The sequence below is a fragment of the Cupressus sempervirens genome, chromosome 7, assembly GCF_028749045.1.
Source record: "Cupressus sempervirens isolate cs-2001-9-10 chromosome 7, ASM2874904v1, whole genome shotgun sequence".
NCBI classification, from domain to species: Eukaryota; Viridiplantae; Streptophyta; class Pinopsida; order Cupressales; family Cupressaceae; genus Cupressus; species Cupressus sempervirens.
In genome coordinates this window covers 369536589-369554564 of record NC_143124.1, presented here as the reverse complement: position 1 = coordinate 369554564, position 17976 = coordinate 369536589, and the positions used below count along the sequence as shown (strand labels likewise).

Sequence of the window (17976 nt, the reverse complement as noted above, 5' to 3'; positions counted from 1 at the left end):
TTTGCTAGTCTTTAGACTGTGAGTATTGTCATCTTGGTATTAAGCATTTTGTTGCTTAGTAGTTTTAAAACACCAACAAGTTTGTTATTCATCCAAATGGAAACCCTTGTAGGAAGACCTAATTGCAATACAACAATTAAATGTAATGTTGAAATATAGGAGAGATATTCTTTTGGTTGAACTAGAAGATAAATCATCTTCTAACAAAATGACAGAGACTTTCGGTGAAGGATCCAAAGTATATCAATTCAATTATAGTCTAGTAAATTTAGGTGCCATCTTCATCATAAGTTTTTGAAGATAGTCTAGTATTTTTAGGTGTCATCTTCATCAAAAAATTTCCATGATAGTCTATTAGTTTGAGGAGTCATCTCCATCACAAGTTTTCCATGGTATACTTGTAGTTAGAGGTGCATTGAAGACCTTTTATCACTACATGAGCTAGTAGTAGATCGTGATTATTCATTATCATCATCATCTAACATAGAATCACATGAATATCATGTTTTATAGCCCACATGGCCTAGGTATTGAGGGTACAACTCCAAGCACTAAACACACCAGATTTCAAATTATTATCTTTATGTGTTGATGTTTAAGTTAAATGTTCTAGAGTTGAAGAGAGAAACACACTCAATTTTTTTTTTCTTTTTGTTCTTTTTTTGAATATGAAACTGTTGTCTAAATGATACAATATAATTATGTATTATTAAAAGAAAAATACAAGAAAAATATGATACCAACACAACTATATTTATAAAACAAAAAAATTGTCATTATTATTTCTTCTAAGCTTTTACAAGTACAGCTTCTGCATATACATTTCCTTTCTTTTCTTTCATTACTATAACAAAAAGTATAATAGTTGTTACAATAGACCAACATTCCAAATGATAAATTTGCATCTACACACTTTCAATAAAATGAAACAACAAGTACATTACATTCTTTTTGCAACTAGACTCTTTTTAACACTTATCATCAAAACATCACTGAGAAAAAACACTTGAGCAGAGACTCTCCCATTTATATTACACAACAATGGCTGAACTTTGGCATAAAAAATAATAATGATAGTAATAGTATTCACTTCCATCTTCAATATTATCATAAAAACCTACAACAAAAATACACATGTACCTATGGAAATATGCTCAAAGAGAAATCCCTCTACTCCACCACCGAGGATGCAAGTGTGATTGGAGGTCGTGAATGGAAGAGCTTTTGAAGTCAAGCACATCAAGAAGAATGAAAGAAAGACAATATCGAGAGTTTCAAACTACTATTCCGCCCCCCCTATATTGATGCAAATGTAGGGTCCCCTTTCATATTATTCCTAGGGCTAGCAGGCGTCAGTAATCAAGTGGGTGGAGAAAACCTAAAACGAAACTGGGCTCAGAGAAAACCATGCAAAAATGCAAAGATAACAATGCGAAAATGTAGAGATAACCATGTGAAAATGCTCCAAAAATGTCAAATGAAACTGGGCGCAAAAGACGTAATTGGGCAAATTTTTTTTAAACTTTTCGGATGTATAAGCCCTGTGTTGGTCAAAATTTCGACCAACACGGGTCTTATATGTAAAAAAATGAGATTTTTGCCTTTACATTTAGACCACTCTAAATTTATTTAGTTGATGGTCAAAATTTTTGGTCGAAAAATGATGTTAAATGTAGTAGTGAAGTGTAGAAGGAGTAGAAGTAAGAGGCAATATAAAGTATGATGATTGAGGATTGTAATCGAATTGTAATGTTTGTCGTAACCTAGAAGGCCTTACAGTTGGGCATGTATTTGATTATTTGATGAATATATGAAGGCATTTCTTCCTCTATCTCCTAAATTTGTTATAATTTGGTGTTTGTTTCTACTGTGTTTACTCTCATAGGTGGTTTGAATAGCTGGGTGTACATTTGGCCCTAATTTTATTCATCTCTCCCTACATCAAAACTTGAGCTAGCCCAGATCCACACTCTGGTAGAAACCTCCAAGGAAGATATAAAATTTTGGTCTCAATCTCACCAAGAAGTCTTCTTATTTCCCAAGCCACAACTACCAGCCCTGCTCACAAACTTAGAACACCACAATCCTATTGTAAACTTCCTCACCTTTGGTGTTCTGTCCACAAACTCAGGAAAAATTTCCCTTTAACTACTCCATGTTGAACTCATGATCCACTCACTTTAAATAAAATGAATGCCTAAAGACTCCACAAGACTCCCTACTTATACCCAACTAAGCCACAAGTTGGCCCAGTTTATTACAAATTAAATTAAATCCTAACATTAAATATATGTTGAGCCACAAATTAGCCTCCAATAAATATTAAATACAAAAATTCCTTAAAAGGATTACCACACAAATTAAATGCACATAGGAGAGAAAACCAAGACCCAAATAGGTCCACACAAACTCCTAGATCCATCCACACGGTGATCACATTCTACATGCATTAAATGCACCAAATTAGTTGAGAAAACTTGGGAGAACTCTAGTCAACACCAACATACTGTCGAGTGTCAACAAACTCCCAAGAACTATCAAGAAACCAACATATGCTGAGAAATCAATACATGCCAAGCACAAAAAGTGTTGAGCAAGAGAAGATGTCGAGCTCCAATGACTGAGCACCATAATGACCAAGTACCTTTAGTGATCGAGCACCTCAACCAACACTACACCCAATAACGACCAAGTATCCACCCTTCTTCTTTGACTAAGCACCAAGCTTATCCACCAAGACCATTGGATAAAGCCTCCAATTGAGAAATAGTATAGAGATTACTGAGTACCTCCAACTTTCCATAAAACTACTTGAATCTTCTAGAGCATCAGATGCCTCTACATCAGATTCTCAGGGTACAAAGAAAAGTGTGTCCCACACTTTGATGCCTAATGAAAATGCACAACCATCTTCATCTTCACCAAAGGTTTCCACTCCAATAGGGACAAGAAAACCAAAATGTTAATCATCCACATCTGCATCTATCTAACAAATACGAGAGTCTCCACCATTTAATCAACATGCTCACTCCTAGGAACAAACTAAACATAATGCTTCATTAGAAAAACCTCATCCACATCGAAAACTAGTGAATCCAAACCAACAACAACAAACTCCATATTAGCAACAATATGTATATTTCCATCAATACATTCCAAACTCACAACACCAATAGTTTCCTTACTCACTACAAGATTCTTTGCAATGTAAAACTCATCACCAAAAGTAACCAGATAATCCATGATCAAGTGCTCTGCAATCTCCATGTTAAACCCAACTAATAGATCATAAAAACCAATCTCAACCTCAGCATCAACAAGGATAGAAATATCCTCAACAACAACCTCAAGTTGCTTTGCATGTTCTCTATTAGACTCCAAAAACTAATTCACAAAACCAACCTCTTCCACCTTGACCTTTCTATGCCATCTTCTCTCTTGAACAAGTCTTCTATCTGGCCAGAAAAATCTCTTTCAGATCAATAGAATCCAACTCCACATCTATGGGATGCCTTCCTCATCCCATCCTTAACTTGATCAACCAAACTAGCTTCAAAATGAACAGACACCTCCTTAGCTTGATCAGCCAAACTAGCATCAAATTGAATAGACATCTTAGAAAGCCTCCTCTCCACCACATCACATAGATTTACAATCATCCCAGGGTCCAATCCTCTCGGAGCCATCTTCCAAGATCTTCATAAAACCTCTGTAAAAAATCTTCCCCACTCTTCTTGTGACAACCTGGAGTTGTTTGTAAGTTAGATTGTAACCTGCCACCTTGCACAAACAACTAGGAACAAATCACAAGTCTAGGAATATATTTGCAATACTTATCACATAAAATCTCTATAATCATGCCTTAACAAGATCAATCTTCCATCTTTACATCAATCAATCCATCTGAAAGACCTCTGTAATTATAAGTCAGAACCACTATCTGCCACCTCACAATCAAGATATTTAGGACTCTAGAAAGAACAAACCACTACTAGATCAAGATCATGTCAGATCAACTTCTCTCAACCCAAGGTCCTAGTGTAAACTACCTCAACTTTGGTTATCTGTCTACATGCTTAGGAAAAACTGTTCTCTGATACCACTTGATGCAGTGCAAGGTAGAAGAATCCCCAAAGGAGATGTCCTAGCCCACAAAAAATAACCACATATCAAAAATATAATAAAAAAGAAAGATATGATACCAATTCATAACACTTTATTCATAAATATAACTGATTATATGCAATGTGCTAGGCTATAAGGCCTTCCTGATTACAATTGATTACAAAGAAAGTAATAGTTCTACAAGACCCCTTAAGATCCAATCCAAACCCTAGCTAATCTTGTGTTTGCAAGCCCACCAAGAAAATTATTTCCCAAGCCACAACTACTAGACCTACTCACAAACTCATAACTCCACCATAATCCTACTATAAACTACCTCACATTTGGTGCTCCATCCACATACTTAGGAAAACTCGCCCTTCAACTACTCCATGCTGAACTTGGGTTACACTCCCTCTAAATAAAATGAATGCCTAAAGACTCCACAAGACCCCCTTACTTATACCCAACTAAGCCACAAGTTGGCCTAGTTCATTAAAAATTAAATTAAATCCCAACATTAAATATATGTTGAGCTAGAAGTTGGCATCCAACATATATTAAATACCAAAATGCCTTAAAAATATTACCACAAAAATTAAATGCACATAAGAGAGACAACCAAGACCCAAATAGGTCCACACAAACTCCCAGATCAATCCACATCACGATCACACCCTATATGCATTAAGTGCACTGAATTGATCAAGAAAACCTGTGAGAACTCCAGTCAGCACCAACACATTGCCAAGTGTTAGCAAACTCCCAAGAACTACTGAGCAACCAACATATGTCAACCAATCAATACATGCCAAGAACAAAAAGTTCCAAGAAATAGAAGATGACAAGCTCCAAAAACAACCAAGACCCTTCAAAGACCAAACACCACAATAATCAAGTACCTTCAGCAATCAAGCACCTCGACCAACACTACACCCAATAACGACAGAGAATCCACCCTTCTTCTTCGACTAAGTACCAAGCTTATCCACCAAGCCCATTCAGTCAAGCCTCCAACCGAGAAACATCATAGAGATGACTGAGCACTTGCAACTTTCCATAAAACTAGCTAAATCTTGAAGAACCTCGGATGCCCCTACATCAAATTTCATAGGAGATGGTATTGTGGGAATCCTAAATAAATTTGGGAGAGATGTCATTGGACTCACAAGCAAGAACAAGAGCATTGTGGCAATTTATGGAGATATGTATGAGCACTATCCTCTCTTCAGGCATAACATGTAAATTATAGTCAAAGAATTTCTTGGAAGTAACTTACACCAATAACGTGAATATTGAAGTGTATGATGTTAAGATTTCTTCTCAAATGGATGCAAATTTTTCCCTCTAATCAATTTCATAAAGTTAGGAAATGTTTCAGTTCACACCATGGCTTGAATCATAATTTTTTACTTTGATGTATATTTACTCTATTTTCCCTTATCAATTAAACTATACACATTTCATATCAATGTCTATCTTCAATATCTAAATGTGGTGAATTTTTTAAATCATATCATTAGGTCTCCTACTGCACTCCATATCAGGGAAAAGATGCTTTATGCTACCTCCAAAGAAAAACTTAAAAGGGAGCCTGATGGTGTTCACTATGAGTTGTAGGCCATAGATCCCATTGATATGGACATTCACGTCATTAGGGACCATGCCAATTAGATTGCAAAAAAAATGAATGTGTTTGAAGATTTCAGCTTATGAAAAGAGTGACATATCACTCCAAACATTTAAAGAAGAACTTTTCTTATGGTTTTCTTCACAAAAATATGTATTCAAATCAAGGATATTTTGTACTACACCATTAAATTTGGTGAATGTGTAATATGAAGCTAGTTATTATTCAATGATGGTTATGTCAAACAAACAATATAGTTTATTGGTTATGGTGGAGGAACTACCATATCATTTTGTAAGAAACAAAGCATTGAAAATAAATAAATTAATATGGTTTTTCTAGCCAAGTTAGTTTGTTATGTTATTTTGTTGAGTGTATTTTGTTATGCTAATTTGTTGAGTGTCATGTAAGTGAATAGAAAGAAAATGGAAAACCTCTTTCCAACCCTAATTTTCAAAAGGAATGATCCAAATCGATTAAACTCAAGAAGGTGTTCAATGCAGAAATGGATCAAGTGATGAAAAATAGGGGGAAAGAGGGGGGTTATGTGTGACCTTTCTATTATGAGAGAGTATGTTCCAAAACCTAAAATAGATAAAAGACAAATACTCACCTTGAATTTGGAAAATACTATTTTTTAATGTTTATATGTAGTTTTTGGAAAATTTGTAACCTATTCTAGACTAGAAATGTTGAGATGGAAAAAACCCAAAAATATTTTTTCTTTTTGAAGGGAGGTCGACCTTGTCCCTATTGGCAGGGCACAATCTTACCTTGGGGCACAATTGTACCCTAAAAAGTTGACCTTGACTTGCACTGCTTTGATAAAATTTTTGTTCATGGATCTTGCAAGTTTGATGAAAAGGGTATTAAAATATGCTCTTCGATTCGATGTTCCACACTTGTATCTGCAAGAAAAATGGTTTTTTTGATGAATGGGGGGTTTTCCTTAGTCAAACCTGAGTTTGGAATTAACTTTGAAATATATATATATACATAAACAAAGTAAATGGAACTATTCACCTTGCTTATGTGGAAATCCTTGTGGAGGATCCGAATCCTTGAATCCACAAGTATGGATGCTCAAAATGTATGTAGGATGTCTCAAATCAATGTCATTAGATCTTCAACACCAATTTTTAATTTATCTTTGTATAGAAGAAGGCTTGGATGAATGTGGATATAGAAATCTTCAATAAGAGGGCTCCATAGAGATTAAATCCTTCAATAACTAACAATAGTCCTCCTTGATGAATTGGATGCTTGAAAACTTGAATGTTTGATATAAATTCACTTCATGTAGCTGGATGCACTTCATAAAGGGTAGCTCCTAGCTCATAGAAAAATAGATTGATTGTGCATAGATTGTAGATAGTGGATGCCTCATGAAGTTGTGGATGTCAAAATGAGGGAAGAAGACTTCCTTATATAGAGATCTAGGGCACTAACTCCTAGAGAAGTTCAAAGAAGCATTAAATCCCATTTAATAGTAACCCTTAGGAATAGACCTAGATTAAATGTAATTTAAGAATCTACTATTCTAAAACCCAAAACAACCAACCTGGAAGTAAGAAAATAATTTTTCCAAATCCTAAGATCCTAAAACTCCTAAAAATAAAAAATAGGACCTGGGATCAGGAACAAGGTCAACCCTAACTTAGGTAAGGGTCAAGGTTGTCCTTAACCTAGGTTAGGGTCGAGGTTGACCTCGACCTAGAAGGTCATCCTTGACCGAGAGGCCAAAGTCTTCATTTTCACAAAGTAGTTGGTTAGAAATAGGTTGGAAATAAAGAGAGAAAAGCAGAACAAGGGGAAAATAGTTAGATCCATGCAAAGACCCATTCAAGGTGCTTTACATGATCCCATACCACTTAGAGGGCTAAATGCTCTTAACATGGAAGTTCTTCCATTTTAAGATGATACAGTAAGAAACAAAATATTGAAAATAATTATAGTGAAACAATAGATGTTGAAACCATCAGAGGAAATAATATTAATTTAAAACATTTTTAATATATTTGTAGATGAAAATGCATATTGTCTCTCTAGAAAGAATAGTTGGATGTAAACAAATATTGTTGCTCCAGAGACAATAGTTGGATTATACAAATACTATCTCCAAAGAGACAAAGGTGAAATTTTCTCTAAAGAGACAACATTACTTTTGTCTCATATTGTCTTATAAACATAATATTTTATGACATATTTTAAGACAATCGGTTAACATAGATGATATAGTAGAGACACTAAAAAACTTTTTTATTGTCTCTGATTATGACAATTGAGTAAGAATTTGTCTTAAAAAATGTCTTTAAACACCCCTCTATGTAGTGGTGACACACACACACACACACACACACACACACACACACACGTATGTATGTATATATATATATATATATATATATATATATATATATATATATATATATATATATATATATATATATATATATATATATATATCTATATATATATATATATATATGTTTGTGTGTGTGTGTGTGTATGTATATATCATACATTTATACATACACACACATATATGTACATATCTATATATGTATGTATATGTGTGTGTGTGTGTGTGTGTGTGTGTATTTATGTATACATGAGCATCTAGGATTAGTGCTTGTCTTTGACACCATCATAGGAACATTATTGCATACATGGCTCAACCTATTCCCCTAGGAACTAATAATACAATAGAAGTGCATGCCCTCCTCTAGGGTCTCACAATGGCCAAAATATTGAATATTAAATGGACAATTATTGAGGGGAACTCAATGGTTGTCATTAATGCTTGCATAAATAGATTTTACACAATTGAAAAAATACATATATTCCTTAATGTGACTAGAACATTATAGAAACATTCTTAGACTTCTCTTTCTCACATACTCTTCAAGAAAAAAATATTGTTGCAAACATTCTGGAAAATGATGGTCATGATAATATTATCCTGGATTCCACCACATTTAATGATGACATGTCAAGATTCCCTCATCTCTTAGAAATTGAGTTTGATAAGAGTTGATTTCCAAGTGAGGTTCAAAGAAGGTATACAAATTAAAAATGTTATTCTTTTTTGGCTGAATTCATTGGGCTATCTCATTCACATGGGGACTTATCTTCATTGCCAGTCTTTTTGAGTAGCCAAAATTACATTAAAAAATTGTAAGATGTCCATAGCTAAGGATTGTGTATCCACATTGGAAATTTGTCCATGATTTTTGAAAAATATTGTGGGGTCTAAATGTACCCAGTTTAATGGAGCTCAACTGTGCAAATTGGTTCTAAAAATTTATCCTACAAATCATAGCAGAGGATGTTTATTTTTCACATGTATGGATTATGTGATTTTTTTGTTTCTTGTTATGGAAAGCTCAAATGCAGGGCTACCATTATCATTTGTGCTAAGTGTACTTTACTCCTTAGTTATTTCTTCTTCTAGGCTATCTATATCAGTTTTATTATTCTTTTTCACATCCAACCCTGGTACCATCTTCCATCCTTTTCTTGTAGGATCCCACTCTCAAAATATTTAATCATCCTTATTTTATTAAGGGTTGACAGGTTACATGCTGCAAATTTTTCTCATATCGCTCTTTGGTACGATATGGATGTGGTCAATTATGAGGATCTGTCATATGGATTTAAATTCATCCTTGTGCCTTTCCATTTGCATTCTCTTGGATTTTTTTCCTCAACATACGTTTCTTCTACCATTAGTTTTCCTTTGTTTTTGGTGGTCAAAATGGATCATGCCCCAAGAAATTAACATTTTCTCATCCCTATCAACAAATGGGAAAGACCTCTTGATAGGTTCCTCTTTGATGACATCCTCCACATTATCTTCAAAATGGATTGCCCCTATTGTGTAAGGAGCACCAAGCATTTGTTAGGTGAAAAAATAATATCCGTGAGGGAGAACATGTTCATCTTCCCATCTTAGCCGGTATCCATTTTCCTTTCAAATGTTGTAGATTTCCTTCATATTTTTGTTAAGTTTTAGGAAGTGATTCAAAAATCAATCAAAGATGGCTTTGTGTTAGATGAACATATTATGATCGCCTCGTAGAACTACAATTTTTGGGATGGAACAAGTCTGCTTGGGGATGCCTTCTCAAGGGAGGTAATTAAGGAGAACAATGTATACCATACCCTCATGGATGGGATTAGGGAATCCATTCATCTTGTACATATCCATCCCTTTTGTAATATTGAAAATAGGGTTCATGGATTTGTTCAAAAATATATATTAGCATTATCTAAACCAAATTAGATGCCATTCTTGCTATTTCGGATCACCACCATCACATAGATATCCCAGATAACTTCGAGCCATGGTTTCCATTGCAATCATTAGAAAATATGGAGATTCCTTAAGATCTTTTTTTGGAACCAACCACACAATTAGACTCTAAGGAACCCTCGGCCCCTCGATGTCTTTGCCCCTAGATATGATTCATTATGACCCAGTGGAAAATATTGCAAATTTCTTTAGTTCTTTGTCACTTGCAGAACCTGTGGCCATGACATCTATGTCCCCACTTCATGGGGCTTCCTCTGATTCCGTGCTGATAGAGGAATAATCTAGTGTTAGGATTGCCTTTTTTGGCACTTAGGGTGTTCCCAAAATTTTGGCTTCTTGGCCCCATTATATTTTGCATAGTCAATATGGGTATTTGTGACGACTCCTCATTCTTGTAGATCTTATGTGGTGCTAACTTCCATTTTCCCCCTTTCTAACTTCTTCCTCCAATGCTCCTGTATTTTTGATCTCCATGATATGATATCTTCTCTCTAGCTCATGACCAGTTTGGGGCACAAAATATTGGGTTTCAAAGAAGTATTAGAAGTTTATTGTTCTTGGGTTGTATATGAAGAAAGCTAGTCATGGTTGCCATTCTCCTCGTGCTTGGTTTTTTGCCAACTAGAAGACCCTTTTTGTGTGTGGTCGATTCAAGGTTGGCTAGTTTATGAGTACTCCATTGTTAGAAATCAAAGAGCCCACTGAATTCAAAAATCTATGTATATACTCATGGTGTATATATTGGAAATTAAATGTTATAATTTATTTTGTGGTTTTTGTAAAGTGTAAGTTTTTTTTGTCACTTGAGTTGGTGTTTTGGGAGTTATTATTAAAATGATGTTTGCAGTGCAAATTATAAGGGGAGTTTCCTATTTCACCTTTGATAGTAGTTCTATTTTGTGGCCCCCTTTACTTTCTATTCATCCCTCATGGATACTTTTATTTGCCTCGAGATAATGCTATATTTTTTTGTATTTGGTAAGGATTGGGGGTTTTCTTGCTTGTTCTTTCCCTCATGAATCTTGAACTAGTTAATAAAATATCTTATTGTCTTTCCACTTTTTCCAAAAAAAAATATTGAATACACACACACACACATACACATACATCTATACATACATACATGCATGCATATGTGTGTGTGTGTGTGTGTGTGTGTGTATAATGTATCTATGCATGTATATGCATACATATATGCACATATATAGATATATTTATATATCTATATATATGTGTGTGTATATATATGCATGTGTGTATATATACATACATACATCCACACACACACACACACACATATACATATGTGTATATCTATGTATATAATGTATCTATGTATGTATATGCATACATATATGCACATATATAGGTATATGTATATATCTATATATATGTGTGTATATATACATACATACATCCACACACACATACACATACACATACATATACACATACATACATACATACATACATGTATGTGTGTGTGTGTGTGTGTGTGTGTGTGTGTGTGTGTGTGTATAACTACCAAAATAATCATGAAAATGTAACATCGTAAGATATGATCATCAAATATATATCAAGTGTATCTATATAAGAATAATAATAGCTAGTACAAAAATAAAAATAAAATCTCATACATAGTCACACCCACACACACAGATTCACAAATCACATTAGATAACAATATTTGAATTCAACCAATGATATCTAGCACAGTCAAGGATAATACATATATGTACAACTGAACCGCAATGAAGTGCTAATCACCGAATATCATGTAATTAATAGAAAAATTTAAGGTGAATGATTTATACTAATTTCTATATGAAATAACATTAGATATATATCTATATTTATGTATGTATATAGACACACATATACGTATATATAAATATACACACATATATGTATATAAATACTGATATAATACATAAATACATATACATATCAATATATATACATACATGTATATAAATACTGATGTAATACATACATATACATATCAATATATACACATATTTATACACACACATACATATACGTACACACACACACATATGTTTATGTGTAATATATATATATACATATGTAAATGTATATACACATATATAAATATATATATATATATATGTGTATGTACATACACATACACATATACATATATAGTTAACTTTCAGAATAATTATGAAAATGTAATATCACAAGATATAATTATCATATATATTTTTATATTATATCAGATTTAAAGTCAACACCTTTAAAATGTTTACAGCATATACTTTACCATTAAACTAAATATATAACAACGTTAACATAATGAACAGTATGAATTCATATAAAATACCGAACATAATTAATTTTTAAAACACTCCCAACTAATCCATTTCTTTTTAAAAAATTATGAATATGTTCTAACATAAGTATATATATTAATACTCTAATAAAACGGAGAATAAGATGTCATTGTTCCATCCTTTATAAACAATTAAGTTTAAAGCCTGCTTAATGGATAAGCTCTCTCCGAAAAGAGGTGGTGTTGCAGGAAGTCCATCTGGTGTTGAGGAAGGCAGGTTGAGACCATCATGCTTTTTCCTCCATCTTTTGGAGGCGACAAAACCATGCTTCCTATATAGGAAACGTCAGCTATGTGTACATCCGCAGGCTCCCCCCATCCATAGCCCGCGTCGTACAAAGGAAATCCTGTGGAGCTCACGGCGCTGGTTCCGTATTCCAAACGGCCAGCTTGGCTAGTAAAATCTGTGTTACAAGATTCAACCCATTCCATCATATGATTGATCTGCGCTTCCTCAGTGCAGGAGCTGATGAGTTGCTGGATAACATCTGCAGCGAAGGAGATGTCAGAATTTATGAGCATATCTGCTCTAGCCTCTGCCAAACCCAAACATAAGCAGTTTCCAAAATAAGTCGGCAGGAGAGGCGGCTTCACACGTTTCCTGCAATCAGCCATCACTACAAAATAAACAGCTTTTTCCTGTGGGACCTCGCGAGCTCTCATTATGCATCTCCAAAAGTGAGCAGCCACTGCAACAAAAGAGGTTCCAGCTCTGCTTTGATGTTTCAGCTCTTGTATCATCTCCTCCGCCAAACAAAACGTCGAGTGTACCAGATCAGACCTTTTCTGAAGAGACTCTTGGCATTTTTCATCATTCTCAGTGCTGGGCCTTGACTGTGAATCGTCAGTCACAAACTTGTAAATCTTGGCCCCTTTTATACCAACACTTACAATATCGTGGGCCCTGTAGCAAAGTGACTCGGAGTTTTTATTTTCTCTTATGCAAACGGTTCTGTTGTGATGAGGAGGGTTGGCAATGGGAAGGCCTCTGCTGCACTCTGCCCACGATTTCATGAAATGGAAAAATGAATTTCCATCCATTATAACATGATTATAAACGATTCCAATGCATAGACCGCCTCCTTCAAAGCCTGTGACCTGATACAAAAGAAGATAATTTCAGTATTGAGCTCCACGTCAATAGAATATAATGCTAAAAAGTTACTGAAATACCTGTACTGACAGAAGCGGTTTACTATAGTTTTCATCAGCGGATAGGTCGACATCAGTAGAAAGCTTATTGAAAAAAGGCTTACGCCGAAACCCATCTTTTTCCAAGTCTCTGAAAGGTACACTGATGGATGCCTCCTTAAACTCCATTCCTGTCTCGGTGAAATCAATCTCTGTTCTGCCCGATTCTCCTTTCTTCAGGCGACCAGCCAGAGGATAGAAATACACCAGAATTGAGGACAGGCTCTTCTTTAGTCCCTCTATTACCGAAGTGTATTCGATTGTAGGTGAGAGTTTGTAGAAGTAAAGGACTTGAGGGCTTGAGTTGCGTATCCAGAAAAGATCAAAGCTTGAGAGGAACATGCTCTGCGTCGGGGTTGGAATAGCTGGTTTAACCAAACACATATTCCTCACATTCACAACGCTTGCTGCCGCTTCTTCGGCCATGGCTATTAACAGTGAAGGTTGTCTGTTAAACATAAAAAATCTCTCTTCAGCTTAACGAAGAAGGGTGCTTTTTGTTGTGTCGTAGTCACCATGAGATCCGACAAACGCAGAAAGTTCAATTTTAGATAAAATTTTGCAAAGTCAACGTGAGATCCAACGAGAAAAGTTAGTTCATTCGTAAATCAAGAGTGTTAATCACATGATTTATCAATATAATTAAGAGTTGGTGCTGTTTTTTAAAGGTTATTGATAATAAATCAATTGCTGGAAAGATTTTTTTAATTCCATAAAGATCAATAGAAAGGTCAATGCATATGATAAAAGAAAAAATAAATTGTGTAAGGATAAAGCTTCACAATCGTTAACGATGCTTTGGGTTAACTTTTAATTATTTTAGTATAAACCATATAAAACAAACCATAATTTCAAAGTGAAGATATGAAATTGAAAACTGCAGATGGCTTAGTTGTCATAGCTTATGGCTTAGTTGTCATAGCTTATAGCTAAGATCTATCATCTTTTTCTTGTTAGAAACCGAATTTGAATATAATGAAATATTTATTCATCTTTGCGTGAGCAGTATTCTTTTCTTTGCGTGAGCAGTATTGAAACCTAATATATTACCTTACAACTTGCGTGTCTATAATATCTCGGTCCCTCTTCATTACTATGTGCTTTCACCCTTGTTTTGATAATGTCCTTGTCTCTGGTGACAAGCATTAATATTTCTATTTTTTTTTATGGAGGGTTCAGATCTGAGGTAGTCCAGCGAGGCACGAAGCCTGCGAGCTACCAACCAGCGAAAGCCACCACATAGACTTTAATATTTCTATTTATAGAAAGACATAGAAACATTTTTATAAATTATACTAATTGAAGGAGTATAAATGATAGATGGGGATAGTTCTATGGTTCGCTTCTTTGCAATTAAGTTAAGATGGAATATTAATAATCAAAATAAAAAAATAGCAGTGGGAAAACAAAACTACGAAAACACAAATTATAGTATAGTGCCCACACAAGTATTAGCAGTAAAATTCTCAAACCCTACATTCTATACGTCTATTGGTTAGTAGTAGTAAAGTTCTGAAACCCTACATTCTATAAGTCTATTGTTTAGTATTTTAGAAATATGCATATTAGGATAGAAACAAATATCCTATAGTGGCATGTATTTGTCCTTAAGTAGAGTAGTAAAGTTAATAGTCTAATTTTTATATTTTATAAGTAGTAAAGTAGAGTAGAGTAGTAAATAGTTAACTGAACTACTAAGTTATAACATAGTTTAACTGGTAGTTGTCAGCTTTTGTGTGTCCAACACGAGTCAATAGGAATTTTGACTTTTTCCTAAAAAGTAAAATTGAAAAATTGTGCAATGTGAACTATAAATTTCTACCAAGAAGTTGCAAATTATTACAATGAGAGTTGGAATTCCCTAGATTCTAAATAAGATAAAAAATGTTGATTACTATTTATAGACATATTTAGTTCTTTGAATATTTTAGTTTTTAGACTAGTTTCTAATACACACTTTTTATTTCTATAATCACTGTTTCCAAATATTATTGTTACTATATTTTCTTGAGAATTGACTTTTAAATTGTGAAGATTTTTCTTATTATGAATCAAATACCAAAGTAAATTTTTTAAAATTTGTTTTTCCATGATTTCTAATTTTTATTTAATAAAAACATTTCTTTATAAAACCAAGTATAAAATCATAAGTTTATTTTTTTTAGAAAAAAATGTTTCTACTGCAGTATATTTAACTATACATAAAAATTTCTTTCTATTGTAGTATGTATATAACAATGAAGATTGCTATTAATTTATTTCCATTTTCAAGTGATTAAGGTGCTTTTTTAAGTTAGGATTTTTTTTTTACAAGAACGTGCCATTAACCTTGCAACTTAGAGTCTCAATCTATTATATGATTAACTAGATGATACATTTTATGTGACCTTCAAATATTTATCCTTCTAAAATATTTTTATTTGTATTTATAAATATTGATAAGAATTTTAATTTTTTAATATAGAAAAAAAGAAAATTTATTAAAAATATTATATACCTAGTTTCTAAAATATAATATATTATATAATAAGATTATAAGGTTTTCCACCTTATTCAAATAAATATTTTATATCCATATTTTTGGTAAATCAAAAAAATTATTTACATATTGTTTAACATATCTACTTCTCTTTATTTCCAAAAAATTATATGATCTAAAAGCTTTGAGGCAATTAAATTTTAGAAAACTAATTTCTCAAAATAGTTTTATTTAAAAAATTGTTAAATATTTTAATTACTTCTTAGCAATCACTGGCTACTAATAGTTCCAAAAGCCTAGACCATGAACTAATAAAAAATAAAAAATTCTTATTTTATTATTTCCTCTATATTTTTTAATAAAAAGATTTCAAATTTTCATCATTAATATATTTTTTAGTATAAAAATGTTTTCTAATAATAAAGTTTTCAAATTGGAGGTTGACTCTGTAGTGCAATAGCAAAGTCTTGGCCATTGCAAGCTGTATTGATATGATGTCCTAGGTTTGAACCCCCTCACTTACAAATAAGAGACTGTGATATGGTGGCTCTATGGGGATGGTGTTAGCTAGTCAATAGTCATGCTAACCAAGGATAAATTGTGAAAGAACATATACAATAAATTAAGAAAAATACAATCACTAAGACATGGAGACTTAATAAATATAGCTTATTGGATACCAAGTTTGATATCAATAGACCTACATGTCTAAAATATATAGATTACTAAATCTCAAAGATGTAACGAGGAATAGACTTTAAATTGTAATAGCATTTGGAGCTTAAAAGACATAGACATTGTATGCCTCACCAAAAGCTACACATAATATCAAAAATCATGACTCTTTGAATCTTTGTTATGTCCTAATAAGAAATTATAAAATATTTAGATTTCACCCTAAATATTAACAACAAAATATCAATGCTCTAAAATACATAAAATTTAAACATTCCAAAAAATAATTCACATAAAAATTTCTATGATGTAAAACTTTTAGCTAATTACATTCTAGAAAACTAATTTCAAAAAATAGTTCTATTAAATTTTTTGTTAAATAAGAGAATTACTCCTTAATAACCACTCATTACCTATAGTTCCAAAAGCCTAGACCATGAACTAATAAAAATAAAAAGCAAGATACAGATTTTATCATTTCATTATTTTCTCTATTTAAAAAAAAGACTTCAAGTTTTCATTTTTAGATATATTTTTATGTAAAAATATTTTATAATAACAAAGTTTTTCAAATTTATTATAAAAATGATAAAAACTATACAAAACTATATATTTTTTTTTTTCTAATTATTATTATTATTTTGAACAATTTTTCTCATCATAAAATTGAAATAGATTCTACTATTAAAAAAATACTTAGATTTTGATAAATTATAATTATATATATATATATATATATATATATATATATATATATATATATATATATATATAGACACACACACTTCTTTATTATAAAGCTATTTAAAAAAAATCTATTCCATATATTCCTAAATTTGAAGTTTGATGATTTTTGCTTTTATTGATTTTATTTCTATTATTCAAATATCAAAATCTGCAAAACACTAAAATCATTAAAAATCTTTTAGAATTTGAAGTTTCATTTTTTTTATATTTTATGATTTATAGGATTTGTTTCTTTATTGAAATATTATTATAAATAATTAAATCATTAAATTGATTTTTTTTAAATGCTAAAAGTGGGTATTGTAATTTTAAACTCAACACTAATTGTATTTATTTTTAAAAATTTCATCTTTTTTATTTATTCAAATTATTTTCATAATCTTCTATTTCATATTTTTTGTAATATTTTTTCTATATTAAGAATTATTTACCAATCATGAAAATTTGGACAAACACTAATTAGAAACATATTAATAACACAT

General features: G+C 32.3%; 1 protein-coding gene across 1 annotated transcript; it reads right to left on the bottom strand.

Moving 5' to 3' along the window:
* Window positions 1-12540: 12540 nt before the first annotated feature.
* Window positions 12541-14019, bottom strand: LOC149547011 (hydroxycinnamoyl CoA quinate transferase-like). Its single transcript, XM_089794090.1, has 2 exons — window positions 13576-14019; window positions 12541-13500 (listed from the first exon to the last, which is right to left on the bottom strand). The coding sequence occupies exons 1-2, from the start codon at window positions 14017-14019 to the stop codon at window positions 12541-12543; spliced, it is 1404 nt and encodes a 467-aa protein (XP_089650216.1).
* Between the last annotated feature and the right edge of the window lie 3957 nt (window positions 14020-17976).